At 39.4% G+C, this 18669-nt stretch overlaps 2 protein-coding genes across 2 annotated transcripts in view; one reads left to right on the top strand and one right to left on the bottom strand.

The window, feature by feature from the left end:
• Positions 1–18669, bottom strand: part of LOC145769132 (cadherin-23-like) — a 77219-nt gene that overhangs the window by 14666 nt on the left and 43884 nt on the right. The window contains exons 34-39 of the mRNA XM_082580725.1: positions 15870–16084; positions 11759–11916; positions 11438–11586; positions 5945–6149; positions 5167–5446; positions 2920–3083 (exon numbers count right to left, since the gene is read on the bottom strand). Coding sequence (XP_082436851.1) covers positions 2920–3083; positions 5167–5446; positions 5945–6149; positions 11438–11586; positions 11759–11916; positions 15870–16084 — 1171 coding nt within the window. The remainder of the gene's footprint in view (positions 1–2919; positions 3084–5166; positions 5447–5944; positions 6150–11437; positions 11587–11758; positions 11917–15869; positions 16085–18669) is intronic.
• On the top strand, positions 189–3933 carry LOC145769546 (cholesterol 25-hydroxylase-like protein). Its single transcript, XM_082581197.1, has 6 exons — positions 189–603; positions 947–1109; positions 1236–1369; positions 1667–1778; positions 1900–2069; positions 2537–3933. The coding sequence occupies exons 1-6, from the start codon at positions 302–304 to the stop codon at positions 2607–2609; spliced, it is 954 nt and encodes a 317-aa protein (XP_082437323.1). The 5' UTR covers positions 189–301; the 3' UTR covers positions 2610–3933.

The raw sequence follows: 18669 nt of genomic DNA, 5'->3' as shown, positions 1-18669 counted from the left end.
CTCTAAGTTTAAAAGCTCTCACACGACTATAAGTTTTATCAAGTCACTCAAAGCTAGGATAAAAAAAAATTGTAAAATCTATTCTAAGAAGAGAAAATAAATTCTAAAAAATGCTTTTGTTGTGTTGAAGAAACTTGAAACTGTGGCGATAAACATTTTAAGCCGATGATGTTGTTTTTCAGGCTGATTGATAAGACAGCAAAGGATTTTCAATTTAGCATAAACCAGCTGTTTTTTAGTCAGTGTAACACATTTGTTTGGTTGTGAGACATCTTAAACTTTGAATTGCGTCATATCTGCCATGACAGCAACGACAGCTGTGACCCTCACCAAGCAAACCAAACCGATCACCAAGCAAGGAAGTAACGAACCCAGTGTTGCCACTTTGACAGCAATTAGACTGGTAATCCTGCTGCTGATATTACTAGCGTATCAACAGGCTAACGTTCTTCAGAGTGGTATAAATGTGTTGTGGGAATGGCTTCGCCATCAGTGGTGGTACAAAACAGTGTACCACGAAACGTTTCTCGTTGAAATATATTCTTTTCCTGTCAATACAATCTACCACCTACCTCACGTGCTTGGGTTTGCTGAACATTATAGGTAGGTATTATAAGTAGGTCACCATAATTTACTGCATGGTATGATCGCAGCTGGCTAAATTGCGCTAATTACTGATGTCTTCCGGTTCAAACTTGTTTCAATTTACCGAATATTTTATGGTAGGCTATATGTCAACAAAAAGAATCAAAACGGCGAATTATTGTTTTGTTCCACATTGAGGTGATTTAGACATGAGTGCATACGCAATTTGTTATTTCAACAAATAAACGCACGAATACTTTGTCATGGAATTTGTTGATTAATGATTGTGTTATGTTCTAAGTTAGCCTACAAAGCACTTAAACTAACTGGCGTCGTAACATATGGCTTGTAAATCTTTTAGAATAGAAACCGGTGGTGCACATGACAAATATACTTTCAAGGAAATCCTAATAGAATCGTGGGATTATGCGTGGCCCCTTGCGATACTTGATACATTCCACGTTAAACACTACGCCGGTGTTGCGGATGACGTCATATCCGAAAAAAGAACAAGTTGGATTCAGGTATGCTGTTGCTGCTGCACGTTTTTGCTTTAACAAATGTGTTTACGTTAAGTGTGATAGCGCTTTTTGTTATCAATGGTTATTGCTTAATGAGACGTTGTTTTCTGATCATTATTTTTTGAACAGACGACTAGGGCTTTACCGGAAAAGCCGCCATTATTAAAGGATGTTGTGCGGCATCTTATTCTTGCAATCGTTGTCTACGACGCCTGTTTTTTCTTTCAACACCTTATTTTCCATAAAAGTTCTACTTTGTACAGGTATGACAAGCATTCTACATAGAAAAGTGTCACATTGGCTTTGCTGTATTGTCAATTAAGCACTTGGGAAGTTATTTTTTTAACAGCCAACATCAGTCGCTGTATTATGCAAAGTTGTTCATTTTCTGTGATCTTTTCTAGTGTACATGACCTGAACCAAAATAACACGTCTATCCATTATAATTGTCTTAGGGTTATGTGAAGGTCTCCAAAACAAACAGTTCGATTTTCATTTGCTTTGATTGCAACGAAAGTGATTTTAGTCGAATGTCAACTTAAATTTGTCCTTTTCTACAGATGGTTTCATTACCAACATCATGAACATGATTCCGTCACTGTAAAAATTACTGACAAGCTTCATACGGTCGAAAGAATCCTTCTTGTTTTGTCGGCAAACTTAGGCCTGAAGGTAAGTTATTTTCCATAATCGTAAAACTTTACTTCGCTTTTACAAGAGTTTTACTGCATGCCATTGTGTCAGGACTTCGAATTGCGCTGTGTTTACTGTGTCTTGTTTGATCTGTCCACAGATACAAGAAGCCCATCCTCTCACGCGTTCGTTTTTCATATTTATTTTCATCGTAATGCTGATCGACAATCATTCCGGGTATGATTTTCCGTATTCCTATGAAAAGATTCTACCCAAGGGTCTCATTGGGGGGTCAAAACGTCATTTCGGTCATCACCAATATGGTACAAGGTGCGTTTTCCCAATTTTGCTTTGCATTTTGTATTGAAGGAATAGATTTAGTTTCAGTGAAGTCGTATGCCAGCTTGCAAAATCGGCCTTTTTTACGTTGATTCAACGTCCTATCCTTTTCTATACAATTTGGTGAAGCGGTCATTTTCTTGAACCATAAACTTCAATCCGTCTATCCGTTCCTATTTAGTCTACTTTCGAGTGACGTTAGAAAAACCTTTATACAGTACATAGAAGTTGAATAGTTGACTCCTAGGCTATGCCCAGTTAACAAATGTGGGATAGTTTCTTAAAAACTGTATAGCACCCTAGTTCTATTGTGATTTTCATTGAACTGTCTGGACCACTTGCAACTTTGGTGGGATCGTTCTAAGTTGTTACAGATAGCTGCTAGAGCTAGACTATTCGTTTTGTTATGGCATGCTTTTGCTCAAGTATAGTTTTCAAAGCTTTTGTTAATTTTTCAGAAATTATCAACCAATATTCACGTACTTGGACAAGTTCGTTGAACTAATAGAGCAAACAAAAAAGACATCTTAGAAAAAAGAACACTATCAATACGTAATTCGAAGAAACATGCATGTGAACCACAGCAAAACCTACTTTGCACTGATGTTTATCAAACTTTTTTGAGTTTGTTACAAATTGGGTTGATACATTAGCAGTTTTGAATGACAGTATAATTTTCCGAATGTTTTAGTGTTACTGTATTTACATGTTACACACCTTCTATCTAAAGCTTGTATGCAGACACCGGTCACAAATGCAGTAAGGGATTCAAAATGAAGCAAAATCACTGTTTATTTTATACAAGTTTTTGCAAAATGTTTTTTTTACCAAATACACTTACCCTACTTGTCCAGTGATCTGTGACGCCGTTGTGAGATCACCAGTGCGTGAATTGATGACGAAGTCACTGCGATATTGGGACGTCAGATTGTTCACGTCCACAAATGTCGTCCGTTTAATGGAATATAAAACTATATCACGCACGTCATCATCAGTTGCGGTGATCTGAGCATGACATAAAGTAAACGTTAGTTTTTGTCAGAATTACGTTGTGTTGATGTGCATCAAAATTTACCCAGCATCGAATTATACCTTGCACTCATATGTTCATCGCGATTCTACGTTATACACAATACAACCTCCATTTTGTCGGCCAGTAATTGTTGTTTTCATGTCGTTTCAACGTTTCGATGCAGAAATAGAAACTTTTGTTGCTGACTGAGTCTGTTTTATAAAAGTTGTTGTTTCGTATGACGCTTCAAGTCCGACCAGTTTTCATTTAACCAATCTATGAGAACGTTGTTGCAATGTATTATGTTGCATTGGTGGGCTGTGAGGCATCATCCTTGAAGCTTGGTTAGTGAGCACTCCAATATGAGATGGTCTGTAGACTGATACGGGACGTTGCATGTTTGGCAGTTTGGTTGAGTTGTCATCCCCCATCGGTAAAGGTTGTCATTTATTTTGTTGTTATGCGGTTTACAGTGGACCATAATTTTCTGGTAGCCGTGTCAAAGCCTGGGAGAGCTTTTGTTGGGTCTCTGATGTCTCCACCAGAAGGGATTTTGTTATTCCAGAAGTTCTGCCACTCCGTTATAATATTAATTGGGGATTGGTCGGTTTATTTGTTGAACTACTGGAAGATTTTCTGCTGAACTTGAACGATTCTATTTATCACTGTGCTAGCCATGGATCTTCAGCATTTCGAGTAGTTTTAGTTGAAAACGTTTAGTCAAACTTGCTGATAGCTGGACCATATCTTTAGACAATTTATTAGATTTGTCTCGCAAAGTTATTTGTTTTGTTTTAAGAATGTTATTTTCAATCAATAAAAATGTAATTTTTGGCATCAGAATGATGGCCGATGATTTTTAATGCAAATTTTATCAGGTTGAAAGGATCTTTACTCGTGTTAAGGAGTTAGTGTTGGGAGTTGCGCAGTTTGATAGGTTGACCTCTTCCAAAGATTAATCTTGACGGTTTCGCTTGGTAGAAAAGATTTCAAACTACGGACTTAAGCTTCACTCGCAGGTGAAGTGCAATGGCTTGTAGCCTTTCCATCAAAACGATTCCACTAAATAAAAATTTGTGTCCTTGGTGTTGCCCAAGGCAACCACACACACAACGAGATTGGAACCATGTTTGCTGCTGCGTTTGTGAAGCAAGGGGCTTAAGCAGATGGTGTTCTAACAGTAAAAACGTTCACATTAGACAGAAATTTAAAAAAATTCTGTAACTTTGGAAAAGAATTTAACAAAATTAATTTTGGTCTGGCTTGAGCACCTTTCAGAGAACATTAATTTATTTGCCACAAAACAACAGATGAACGTTTTACTTAAACTGCAAAGAACGGCAATTATCGTCAGACATATTGAAACCTCGCAGAAGATACTTCATTTTCTTGATTTTACTTAACTATATCAATATGCATCATGTTATAATATTGGCTTGCAGTGTTCCAGTCGCAGAAAAAACGTTGGTAACACTGGTCAACAAAAGAAAAATCAATAGCACGGAATGGTAGAGCCGTTTTGAGATATTTCAAGACCACTGATTTAAAAATGTGTTTAGTGTTTAAGTGTTTTTGAATTGGCTGTAGTTTTTTTTTTTTTTAATAGAAGGGAATCATTCCAATCGTCCGCCCCGTTAGCTTAGTGGTTACGCGCCCGCACAAGATTACGCGGCGCAAGGTCGACTCTCGGGGTGTGCGCTTGAGCAACGCACGTTAAGAACTGCTCTCCATTCAGCGGCACCTAGTGAATGGAATAATTCCTTGGCAACAACACTTCAACAATCGGAAACTTCACTCTGCCAATCTCGGTAACCGGCCCTGGGTCAAAAGCCTCTACAAGTATGCAAAACTACCGGGAATAACCTATCAAGGCTTTGTCAGTCCGAGGATAAAGATTCAAAACCAACCATTCCACATCTGCAAGTAAGAATGTATGCGATATCGTTAATTACATTAGACATAGCTGAAAGTACAGTAAGCTTCGGCGTATTTTTGAGTTTGCTACCTGCCTGTCAAGTTGGCTACAAATTAGCTTTCTTAGCTTTGAAACTATCTAGAATAAGATCAAAACCATACCTTGCCCACGTAAACGGCTGCTTCAGTTTTCGCTTCAACAGCAGTCACGTAGCGACGACGAGAGAATCTGGGGGCAGTGTCTATGACGTCATTCACGTCGATTGTCAGTTTTAATAAAGTTGGGTCTCGTGCTGGATCCCAAAGAACAGAAAGGGGGTTGACGATGTGATTGAGGGACAAGCCGGATGGTTCGCTTTGCTGCACCTCTGCGTCCCACCTTCCTTTGGTGAAAGGTTGTGTGAACCGTTCGTTGTTCGTTGCTCCAACGATCAAAACGTATCTGACGACAAAAATAAGTCGTTAAAGAGACCGTGGATTTAGCGAGTTTTTTTTAAACATTTAGTAAAGGAGTAACGATTACAAGTTTGTTTTAATGACAACATGGGCAATTTGGTAAAGTAACCGTGCTTAAAAATCCCGGTTAAAAATCTGTGCAGTTGACGATGCAAGAGCTCATGCGTCGATCTAACCCTTTGGTTGTGTAGGCTACATGCATAAATTCATTGTAGGCTTAGAAATCAATATCTTTATTTAACTACAAAAGTGCTCATGACTGACACATGCACCACAAAAAGTTACTGGGAAAATGTGGTGGAACGGCTCGACAATATTCTATTATTCGACGTCGATTCAACGTTAGATAACCACGAGTAGCTGTAGCCAGAAAATTTAAGGAATTGTTTGAAAAACCTGTTGCACTAATGGTGAACCATATAAATAATTAATTAACGCCGTGTAGCCTATTTGTAGGCTTAGGTGAAGCTTTACCGTTACTCACTGATTCGTAGTTTCTCTATCCAGTTCTTGTTTTAACACAATCCTGTTTCCATCCATTTTAAATGTTCTTTCCGCCAACTCGCCATCTTCCATTAAGATATGATAATGAATCCTTGCGTTTTCGTCACGGTCGGTTGCCCTTCTCACGTGACCTATCACAGATCCCACAGAAGCATCCTCGCTGACTGCAACAGATTGAACTGCACCTGGAAACAAAACCAGAAAAATGGACATTGTTGAAAAGGTGTTAACTTTTAATTGTACACTACTTTGAAGACAATGGCCCTAACAATTAACAAACTATACTGGTAGTCGTTCTAGAAAACGTTTTGGGTGAGCATAACTACACCTCGATTGATTGATAGGCAAAGGTGGGCAGTAACTAGTTACAAAAGTAATTAGTTACTGTAACTAGTTACTTTTTGAGTAACGGTAACTTCGTTACTATTTTTCGAAAGTAACGAAACGCGGTAACTAGTTCCTATTTTAGCACTTTTTCAACAGTTACAAGTTACTTTTGCATTGAAATTTTAGTTTCTGATTGCCGTTTATTTCTCTGCACGTGTTTGTGTCTTGCTTTGTGCGTGCATTTTTCTCGCAGCTGTATCGGCGCATGCGCGGTTCTATTTTTGTTTTGTGGTCTTGTGGAGCAAGTTGCCATATTGGCAAATTTATCGCCAAAATCCAGAAATCTGGCGATTTTTTAAGACGTTTGGCTTCATATTTATGATTTAGCAATTTTTGATAACTGATTCGGCTAAATTAATTGTTTTTGGCGATTAATCAATATGTACCAAAAACAGGCAAGACACAACAATACAACAGGGTTGAGCATTATAACAACGTATTTTACATATTTACAAATAGTTTAACAGTCAAACGTTTTCGGTTTAACTTAAGCCCTCATCAGGAACCTGAAAATATTTATACAAATGCAGTAATTAAATTTCAACTTCTTGAAGATAACTAACTAACTGACTATGAGCGTCAAGAAACACGCAGCGATTAAAAGCAATTTCTTGATGCTTATACTGTAGTCACACTGCTCTACTGAAGAGGGGAGTAGCAGCGACACTGAAGTGGATGGTGGTAGAGCCACAGAGGACTTTTTTGCACCACTTTACGCAAAAACCAAGAAAAGAAAGCAATGCGCGTTGAATCTGTTACAAGAGTATTTGGAAGCGGACGCTGAGCCCAAGCTAAGCGGATCCAGATTCACAAGCGGACCTATGAAAAAACTGTTTTAAAAACATAACACTCCCATTCCGTCAAGTGCTGCAGTGGAAATATGTTTTCATTGCAGCACTTGTTCATCACCAGACGCCGACACACGCCCCATCGGCCTGACACTACCAAGACAGGCATGGGTGCGCCTCAACCGTCTCTGTACGGGTGTCGGGCTTTTCCGATCAACTATGCACCAAATCACATGGAACCCTGTCAAGTAACCCATGTTGATGCGCAATCTGCTGCAAGCGGAGATAGCGAATGATTATTATGCACCAATGGGAAATGGCCTCTTCCTGTGAATGTAGTGCCGAGGAACAGACTGCAGACCAAATCATTGATTGATTGAATCTTTATCCTCGGACTGGGAAAGCTTCTTGCAGAGCTTAATCCTGGAAGTTTCGCATACTTGTAGACCAGTGGTTCTTAACCTATGGGTAATTACCCACATGTGGGTAATTTCAGGATAGCAGGTGGGTAATCAGCTGAACCAGAATATTTAAAATTAGCCTATGGATGTAACAAACAATGTCACAGTTGTAAGTGGTAAAGTTGCTTTATTACTTACACTTTTTTTGATGTTTTGAGTCCGTTCAAAACAACCAAACAAGTACAGTGATATTTTATCATTTTTAGAATTGTTTCATCATGGTGATTTATTTTTTGCACCATTTTTGTTGCCGGTTTTATGTATTTCATTTTTGTGACATAATAGTAAGATGTTTCTTGTATAATCAGTTCATTTACAGTTGTTTTATGAGCAAACTTGATGCGTTGCTGTTAGAAGTTGTTTGAAGTAGTTTATATAGTGTATATAATGTACATTTAGAGTTACAGTAGTGTTGAGACGAACGAGCTATATTCTTTTGAAGATGAAAGCTTGGGAAAATTGTGGGGAATGATGAGGAAAGCATATCCATAAGTTGTGCAAAACCACTAACATTGTTGACTATGTTCCCTTCCACTTATCTCTGTGAATTAGCATTTTCAAGGGTTGTTGCTTTGAGATCAAAATTTCGAAACAAGCTGTTAGATCTGAAGTCAGATTTGCTTTGTGCAGTATCCAAAATCGCACCCAATATTGCATCGATTGTACACAAAAAAAGCGCAAATGTCTCACTGAAACTATTGATGCTGTTCTTTACATTAAATGTTGTTTTTGTTGAATAACGCTGTTTCAGATTTTTAATATGGTAAAATAGGTAAAAGTAGATTTTGGGTAATGGGACTTTGATCTGGACAGAAATGGGTAATAAGGGAAAAAAGGTTAAGAACCCCTGTTGTAGACTAAAGGCTTTAAATTAGTGACGCAGGCCCGGTCATCGAGATTGACAGAGTGAAGTTTCCGATTGTTGAAGTCTTGTTGCCTGGGAATTATTTCATCTATTAGATGCCGCTAAACAGAGAGCAGTCCTTAACGTGCGTTGCTCAAGCGCACGCCCTGAGAGTCGAACCAGCGCCGCTTGCTCTTGAAGCTTCTTCGTTCCAGAAGTAATGCGCTAACCAATTGAACTATCGGGGCGGACATCAGCAATGACTGTACTATCTTCAAGCCACCTAACGGAGTGAAAGGTCTGCGTGTCATGGATGATGAAACCAAAGACTGGCTGCTCTCTGATAAGTAGTCTTCCAGTGTAGTCCGGGAACATCGTGAACCTGGAGCGGTGAAAGGATAGATCCTCGGCCCCAGAGGCTCACACGACGACGACGATTGGGCAAGGACATTTTAAAGCCCAAAAGGGCAAGCCTAAGTGACGAGCACTTTGAAATACTCGTATTTCTCAAAGGAAATAAACATATAAGCCACTGAGTAATTTTTTTTAAATAAAACATTGTTAGTTTTGTAGCCTACTTGTGGTGTTATGTTAGCATGGATGGCTCTAACACTATATATCAAACATTGCGGTTAAACTGGACTTGCATGCAGAGCTGGCCAGGTGCAGAATTTTATGTTTAGATTTGTGAGTAACTGAAAGTAACTGTAACTACTAACGGTAACTAGTTACTTTTTAAACTCGGTAACTGTAACGGTAACTCAGTTACTATTTTGGCCAAGTAACTGTAACTCAGTTACTTTTGAAAGTAACTTTGCCCACCTTTGTTGATAGGCTACCAAGTTAACCAAATAAATAGAATACGACTTTGTTGTTATCAATTAGTAGAGAAAATCTACTCATAAAATATAACTTCGCTCATAAAATACAGGCCCGTAGCCAGGGGGGGTTCTCAGGGTTCCCGGGAACCCCCCCTTGAGCCGAAAAGGTCCACATTTTGGAGAAGTTGTAGTGTACATGCGATCACAGGATCAGCTACCTATGATCAGCTGAAACCTTCCAGATAGTTCTGAATAAACATGTTAATATATTGTTGCTTGTTTAGAACAGGGGTCCGCAAATATTTGTTGGCGCGGACCAAATTTGGCTTAAAAAGCGAGTGGACCAAATTTGGCTTAAAGAAAAAAAGAAAAAGGGACAAAGAAAAAACTTAAAGAAAAAAGAACAATGGACAAAAATAAAAATGGATCAAATTTGGCTTAATAAGCGAGTGGACCTACTAACTGTGGTCGTCGTCGTGTGAACTTCTGGGGCCAAGAATCTTTTCTTTTACCACCCCAGATTCACGATGTTCCAGGATTACACTGGAAGGCTACTAGAGAGCAGCCAGTCTTTGGTTTCATCATCCAAGACGCGCAGACCTTCCACTCCGTTCTACAGTCATTGATGACGTGGTTTGCGGTCTGTTCCTCGGCACCACATTTACAGAAGGAGGAAGAGGCCATTCACCATTGGTGCATGTTTGAGCGGAAAAGCCCGACGCCCGTACGAAGACTGTAGAGGCGCACCCATGCCTGTCTTTGTAGTGTCAGGCCTATGGAGCATGTGTCGGCGTAGATGTTTTGTTCATAAGCTTCGTTGATCAGAAGTTGAGCTGCTGGCACGAATGGGTGTCTTGATTTCATTCGACGGAGGTGCTCATTTGGAGAGCCGAGATCTTGTGGTAGAGAAGATGGTTAGGCTCCAGTGCTCGTCGACTGAGAGACAGAGTGGCTTCTTCACAACGAAGATCAGCGGGTTGGATGCCAGCGAGAATGGGGAGATTGTCCAATGGTGTGGGACGCAGGCATCCAGTCACTGTGCGCAAGGCGCTGTTTATAGCTGTGTCGATGTTGTGGCAGTGAGCACTGCAGCACCAAACAGGTGCACACTGCACAGTACTCTGATGAAGAGTAGACAAGGGCTAAGGCTGCTATAGGAAAAGTTTCAGCTCTCGCCCCCCAGCTGGACCCTGCCAGGCGCTTGAGTAGCCCAGCGCAGAATGTCAGTTTCTTGCGCAGTGACACCAAATGGTGGTGGTATGTGAGCGATTTGTCTAGTGTCACCCTAACATATTTTGGTTCGGGGCAGAAGGACAGAGGTTTTCCATTGTTCTGAACATGTAGCTCACGATCAGCTTCCCGATGTTTTAGGTGGAAAGACGAAACTCAGTGCGTCAAAGAGTATATGATTGTATTTATTTTTGACATACAAGCTATGTTTATAGTAAGTTTAAACTCTTTTGCGACCCACTGTGGATGGTCTCGCGATCCAAATTTGGGTCGCAACCCACAATTTGCGGAACCCTGGTTTAGAACCTCGCATATCGTAGACAATTTAGGCTAAAAGCGAATAGCAGAAATTGTTACATTGCAAAATGTGAAGTAGCTTACATGACCTTAAAAGGGCATCCGCACCCTCTGCCCCCCGCTTCCGGCGCCCATGTAGATATGCTATTGTTAATGTGAAAATTGTTTGCAGCCTATTTATTTATTTATTTATTTCGTTTTTGTAATGTTGACAATTTGAAGTTTGTTTTGTTTGTTGGCCTATATATTACGTACTGCCACTTCCTATGTTTTGATTGCTTGGGGACACACAAAGAAGAAAGTGTTACCAAAAGGTCCATATTTTTGGATTTGGGAACCCCCCCTTGAAAATGTCTGGCTACGGGCCTGAAATATGACAGTCTCATAAAACGCAGAATATGACGTTAAACAATTTAAATTAGCAACCATCCTTTACAAAATGTCATCTACATTCCATAAAACTTCTTTTCAAACTCACGTTATAAAGTAACTTACCAAATCCAGTGGCAGGAAAACGTTTCAATGGGAGCAAACTTTCAGTGATAGACAAACCTTTCAGTGAGAGCAAAATATAATTGCGAACCGCGGTTGAAAATTATTGCTCGGATTGTACAAACGAAAAATATCATCCATCTTCTGAGTTACCTGTTGGGCCATTGTAAGCGAACACTGGCCGATTGTCATTAATATCATCCAGATGTATCTTAAGAATTTTCGAGACTTGCATGGATGGAGTACCCAGGTCATGAGCTTCTATCACTAAAGTGTATTCTGCCCGGTCTTCTCGGTCCAATCTATAGATAATAATATTATGAACTCAGTGATTACTAAGACTTCAAAGCAAAGTAACGGTAGGTACTGGGCACGGTAGATACCCAAAACAAGGAAATGACTTTAACTTGTACACAAAGAAGTTGTCTTTTCAACTGTTGCTTTCGAATTGGTCATAAACTTTTCATAACTCACTTTCTCGATGTCAGTATTCTTCCAGAAACATCGTCAAGGTAAAAAGCGTTTTCATTTGTCAACTGCGAGTCGACCAATCGGTACCTCACAATCCCATTTAGCCCAAGATCGTCATCAGTGGCGTTTATTTGCGTCACAAAGGAACCACCTGGTTCTTCCTACGTCATAGACAAGTAGCATGAGTTTTCAAATTAGGAAAAAAGAAGCTTGAACAACTATCTAACCACGACGAAACATTTTTTTTAATGTATTATATACCATTTATTATAATTCATGAGAGCAGATTTGTTTTTCGTGAAACAATTTTCCAATATTTTAAGTAGGCTGCAGGGTGAGGGATTGGGGTATGAGATACGTGAATATCATTGGATACCATCTATCAGATGCACGGAAAAAATGGCACAAATGCAAAAGAGGAAAAAAATGGCACAATGACAATTCCTTCTTTGCTGAATTTGGAGATCAAGGAGACACCTCATTGATTTGTGACTTTAATTATTGGAACACCTAAGGAACTCGCATGTTAGCGATTTTAGGGAAATCGATCAGGTACGGTTTGAAGAACTTTTATATAACTTATACCAGGGTGGTCCAAGACTGCAAACATGAAGGGCCACATTAGGGTCTGAGAAAAACTTCACGGGCCGCATAGTGAGAAATGATAACGCGTTGCTGAAAGTAAAAACGTTGTTAAATAAAAACTTAACTAGGTTGCGATTTTGAACTTCTTTTCTATAGATTTCGATCTGTTTTAGCTACATTCTTACTGTTCGCAGGCTATGAACATTAACAAATCTTGTCGCTGACAAAATACAGTTGCAATGAAAGGACTTAGTTTGCTGTTCTGATCGACCTAATGTTTTGCTGCACGCCTAACTCACTTTTTAATCTCTGCTTGCGACTCAAAAAGTGATTTTCAGCTAGTAAAAAAGATACGATACATAACACGTCAACAAATTAGCAAACCAAAACAATTTATTGTTTTTTTGCTTTTGCATATAGTGTCGATCTCTGGTTTAAATTCAGTGGTCGACAGACGTAAGCAGGCATCCAGGGTTTCATCAGCGATTCTATTCCGTGTGTCGCTTTTTAATCGCTTCATAACGGAAAAAGTGCTAGCAACAAAAGCAAAATATCAACGCACGTTTGTGTCGTCACAAACCGACATTGTTCCCTCATAGTTACCTATTGACCCGATTATGCGCGACTTATTTAGGGTTCAGCTCCCCTTTGTGAGTTACGTGTAGAAAGTGATTGGATGCAATCATCGGGAGTTGACCCATTCCTCTTCTACGACAACGGTCCTGATACTAACGCCCGTCATTGGCACAAATGCAACACTTGAACATATGGCTGCAGCTGAAACCTGGATGATGGATGGTAAGTTTGCAATGGCGCCATCAGGGTTTCTCCAGCTTTGTGTGATCACTGTTCTTCTGACTCAGACATCTGTGTCAACCGTTTATGCTTTCCTCCAGACCAAAAACCAGGACATCTATCAAGAGCTTTTGCAGGCAGCCATGGATCGTTGCCATGACTTGAACCTCACGTTGGATCCATCGACTGTTATAGTGGACTTTGAGCAACCTGCTATCAAAGCCATCGCGTCATCTCTAGAGCCAGAGGTGCAGACCCAGGATTGCTTTTACCACCTAACCCAAAGCACCTGGAGGAAGATCCAAGACCTTGGCCTCACCCCCATTTACATAAACAATGATGACTTCAGACAGTTCTGTGGTGAGAAGGACTCTTTGACCCTACTTCCAGTGGATGACGTCACTGATGGCCTGGTCTATTTTCGTGATCGGTGTCCACCTGACGCTTTGCCGTTGCTATGTCACTTTGATGTAACCTAATATGTCAGTAATATGTCACCAGCACCCGTGGCTCAGTGGTTATCGCCTTAGGGCCTTAGGCTCTGGTGCTGGTAGCCCTGGGTTCGATTCCAGGTCCGGTCATACCAAAGACTTTAAAAAAGGGTACCGATTGTGTTCTTTCTTGCATAACGCAGCGAGGATAAATCGGGTAATAATCCGATGACATATCACCCTCTTCTAATCTGCCTTGAGCCAGCATGGAAGCAGTACGGCTCATAAAATCACATGGAACCCTGTCAAGTAACCCATGTTGATGCGCAATCTGCTGCAAGCGGAGGTAGCGAATGATTATTAATATGTCAGTGACACATACCGCCCTGGCCGTTGACGTCATCAAGATGATGACATGGTCAACTTGCGCGGTATACTTCCTCGTTACCCTCCGGAGGACTGGGATGTGCACCAGGCAACTGTCAACGGCTGCCCCAGAACCAACAACCAGTGTGAGGGATGGAACTGCCGCTTCTTCCATCTCGTTGGCCACTACCACCCTTCCAACTGAAGTGTTTTTAGGCACTTAGACAGAAAGAAGCTACAGTATCTGCCATGCTGGCACAAGATGCTGTAGGCCAATCTTCTAAGAATAAGTGGAAGAGGGTGTACGTTGAACAACAAAAACGCCTGAAAAACCTCTGTAAAGACTACATTGCGGGGCGCAAGACAATTGCACAGTTCTTGTCTGGTGCCGGTCACAACATTTGCTCTGGAGATGCCTAGTGTAAATTACGTGAACAGTTGGCAATTCTGGATGGACATGTGACCAGTTATTAAATATATGTTCAACATCCCATTTTGCATAGTCATACAACCTTTACATGGCATAATAAAAAGGTTTTTGAAAAAAAGTCACAAAACAATGTGTTTGTCATCAAGTTGCGCTTCTTTATTGTGATTTAGTTTACTTGCTGCTTAATTCCTTTTCTTTATTTGATTAAACCATAGGCATACGAAGCCGAGCAACGTTATCAAGTTTAACATATTAAAGATTATTATATTTACAAAAAACACAAAACTACGCAACAATTAAATATCGAACGTTTTCGACATCACACGATGTCCTCTTCAGGAATAACATATATACAATTTTTACTACATCTGAATAAAATACAATGGTTATTATAACTATAAACAGGAAAAAAAACAAAAACTGCACAGTACTTCTGATTAGCTCAAACTCAACGATATATAGGCTCTGCGAGAATCAAAGGTAACTGCATCAAGAGGTGTTGAACAGATCACATGATGTGGTAGAAAGGCAAGGTGCAAAAAAACTAATTTTAAAATACAGAGCAGATATTTCCAACTTAAGTCACCTACGCCCTTTGCTCTATGTTCTAATGTTGTGTATAAATTCAGTTGTTTGCGTGATGCAAGCCTGACATACATCGGTATGTCAACAAGACATTTATCGACTAGAGCTGGGGAACACTTGAATTTGAATTCCATACAGAAAAGTGCTATTAAAGATCACATTTTCTCGTGTACAGTATGCAAAAACAACGTTTCTATAAAACAATTTGAGATCATGTCCAGAGGCAGGTCTGAGTATCAAACTAAAATCTTAGAAGCCCTGTACATAAAACGTAACAATCCACCTTTGAACAGACAATTGTATGCTTGCGGCTCATCTTTCTTGCTCTCTGTATTTTAAAATTAGTTTTTTCGCACCTTGCCTTTCTACCACATCATGTGATCTGTTCAACACCTTTTGATGCAGTTACCTTTGATTCTCGCAGAGCCTATATATCGTTGAGTTTGAGCTAGTCAGAAGTACTGTGCAGTTTTTGTTTTTTTTCCTGTTTATAGTTATAATAACCATTGTATTTTATTCAGATGTAGTAAAAACTGAATATATGTTATTCCTGAAGAGGACATCGTGTGATGTCGAAAACGTTTGATATTTAATTGTTGCGTAGTTTTGGGTTTTTTGTAAATATAATAATCTTTAATATGTTAAACTTGATAACGTTGCTCGGCTTCGTATGCCTATGGTTCAACAAGACAAACTCTCTACCGAAGCTCTATTATTTGATTAAAATCACAAAGCAATGAGGTGTCTCCTTAATCTCTAAATTTAGCAAAGAAGGAAATGTCGTTGTGCCATTTGTTCTTCTTTTGCATTTGTGCCATTTTTTTCTGCACCATTTTTCCTGAAATCTATCTATCACCATCAACCAGTTAACGCAATTTACTTCTCTTTAGACAGTATAGCAAAGAAGCGACATAATCCATACCTCCAATATTCGAATTACGTTGAATTTTGGCTCATGGAATTTTGGCAGGTGGTCGTTCACATCAATGATCTCGATCTGCATTGTCAAAGATGCCTTTTTACCACCACCATCCGTTGCTATCAGTGTCATATTTCCTGCCACTGGGTGATGAGGTGAAACAACGATTTGACGAGAAACAGTGACTTCACCGTTGGAAGGGTTCATGGAAAAATAGTCTGTAACATGTAAAGTGAATAACAAAACTGCATTCATTTTCTTAAATATAAAAAAAAACTCTAAAGTAGGTGTGTAGCTAAAACCTTGATCTCACGTGCCAATACAGTAGAATATTTCTCAAAAATCACAAACAGTCTGGTTCATAGTAGGCTATTAGCCTAAATGCTACGCAAACAGTAGCGCACCCAGAAAAAAAAAATTAGGAGGGGCTAATTCAGAAATGTCGGCCGAGTGATTTGCGACAATAGTGACAGTAGGCCAATGCCCAATCCATCCCTTTGATTAATATTTAAAGGCACTCACGGCCCACAACCCACCGGTTGCCGATACATCAGGATTCGTTCTCTCAAATTAGATTAGAAGTTGGCTTAGTGAACCCCAAGCTATTAGAACCATCAACACTTTCATCCCTACGTCCACTCTCGCAATCTTCTATAGATCTCGACTTGTCGTCATGTAGGCCTATGACAAGATAAAATTAGCTTTCCGTTTGCCAACACAGATAAGTGCGAAAACAACAACTAGAACGAAAACAGTTTGAAACAAAACACTAAATTTGTAAACAGTAGGCTAAATTTGATGTGGACGTTTTTTCTATTTACAAAACATTCAAAATTAGTTCGTATTTTCAATTAAAGTCTCAGACGCCTTCATTTCTCTGCTCAAATGTCGTAGGCCTATACAGTTTTACATGTCCGTGTGATTCGGCATTGACGTATGACGGTATGGTACATCGGTATGTCCAGTTGTCCACCAGACATTTGACCACGAGAGTACGGGAGCATCTGAACTTTAGGGAGTTAAAGAAAGGTGCCATCATGGCCACCTAAAGATATGGCCTGATTTGTCACATTTTGCAGAAATTTCCAGGTTTTTCTAACTTTAGGCGAACGTTTAAATAAATTTTTCTAAAAATTAGATTTTTACGCTTTCATTATTCTTTTCCCCAGATGAAACAATAAGTTTTAGCATTCTCACATGTTGAAAAACAAAGAAAATTCGATTTCGAAAATTTTAGTCAGACTGTTAATTTTCAATAACAGTCTGATTTTGCGTTTTTCAACTTACTTTTTCTCATTTGCTACTGCTTCCCCAAGGCAACAAAAAAGTTTTATGTCATTAGGAAACCGCAAAAAGTAAAAACATCTCAAAAAATGTCAGTCAAACACTAGCAGTAGCTGTAATCAAAATCTGCAAAATGTGACAAATCAGGCCGCATCTCCAGGTGGCCATGGTGCCATCAAAGACCATATCATGGAGTGTTCTTTTTGCACAGATCAAAATTTCTCTGCTGACTCATTTATAATTTTACGCAAAAGCAAATCCCAATTTGACACCAAAATTCAGGAAGCACTGTTAACGCTATACGCTACAACCCAAATTTAAACAAACAATTATTTGCTGGAGGCGCGTCCATTCTCCTCAACATTTACTTGATGATATCACGTTCCTTGTGGTGCAATTTTTTTTGTAGTTATTTATGTAGTTGCCTTTTCCTAATGTAAATTTACCTTCAAGAAGTTAAAATTTATTGCATTTATTAAATATTTTCTGATTCTTGATTAGGGCTTAAAATTAAGCCGAAAACGTTCGACTGTTAAAACTATTTGTAAATATGTAAAATATATTGTTATAATGCTCGGCCCTGTTGTATTGTTGTGTCTTATTCATATCTAACCTGTAAGCAAAAGGTACACATAGGGAATATACAAAAACTTTATTTTTTGTGGCGAGTTTGGGGGGGGGGCTTGATCCCCTTAGCCCCATGCTGGGTGCGCTACTGTACGCAAATATACGCTACAATTCATCTCATTTTTTCGATTTCGGTTGAGCAATGAATGAATACGACAAAATATACTACAATCTAAAAATCTTACACGACCTTTTTGACTAAGTTTGATAAAAGATGATGTTAGGCAGGCGCGGATTTATGGGGGGGCCCAGGGGGCCCGGGCCCCCCCGAAATTTTGTGAAAAATTGTAGAAATTGTATGTTTCCGCATCAAATGGTTTGATAAGCTTCTAAACAGCTGATATTAGTCCCTCGGCATCACAATTGATGAAAATGGTTCTTTTAATGTTTATTTTATAGCATATCGTATATGTCATAGTATCATTGTTCATATCTGTTTAGCCTTTTCTTTCTTTTTAATTGATTTTCAAATTTTCTGGCCCCCCACGAAAAAAACTCTTAGATTCGCGCCTGATGTTAGGGGTCACCAAACTTTTTCATAGCGAGCTGGAGAACTGACATATTGAGAAGAATGGACCGCATAGTCATTCTGTTTAATTTCCAAACCAAAACTCTGTATTTATTCATTCAGAGTCAATAAATCTCTGGCTACCCAATCAAGCGACTAGGTACCGTAAACAAAAAGAGGCGGAGATGCATAGGCAAAAACCGCTGGCCAAAAGATCAACTCAATTAAAACCGTGATCAGAACGTATCCAGCGCATGAGTTTATATTTCATATGGATACAACTAAAATTATTATATCCTGAGACAATCATTCCAAAACGAAAATGTAAAATATCTGCATTTCACAGTCAAAGCATTTCAATGGCAGTAATGGCACCGTTAACAA

The sequence above is a fragment of the Aplidium turbinatum genome, chromosome 4, assembly GCF_918807975.1.
Source record: "Aplidium turbinatum chromosome 4, kaAplTurb1.1, whole genome shotgun sequence".
Lineage (NCBI taxonomy): Eukaryota > Metazoa > Chordata > Ascidiacea > Aplousobranchia > Polyclinidae > Aplidium > Aplidium turbinatum.
The sequence above is the reverse complement of the archived record's forward strand: the minus strand, read 5'-3'. Positions and strand labels throughout refer to the sequence as shown.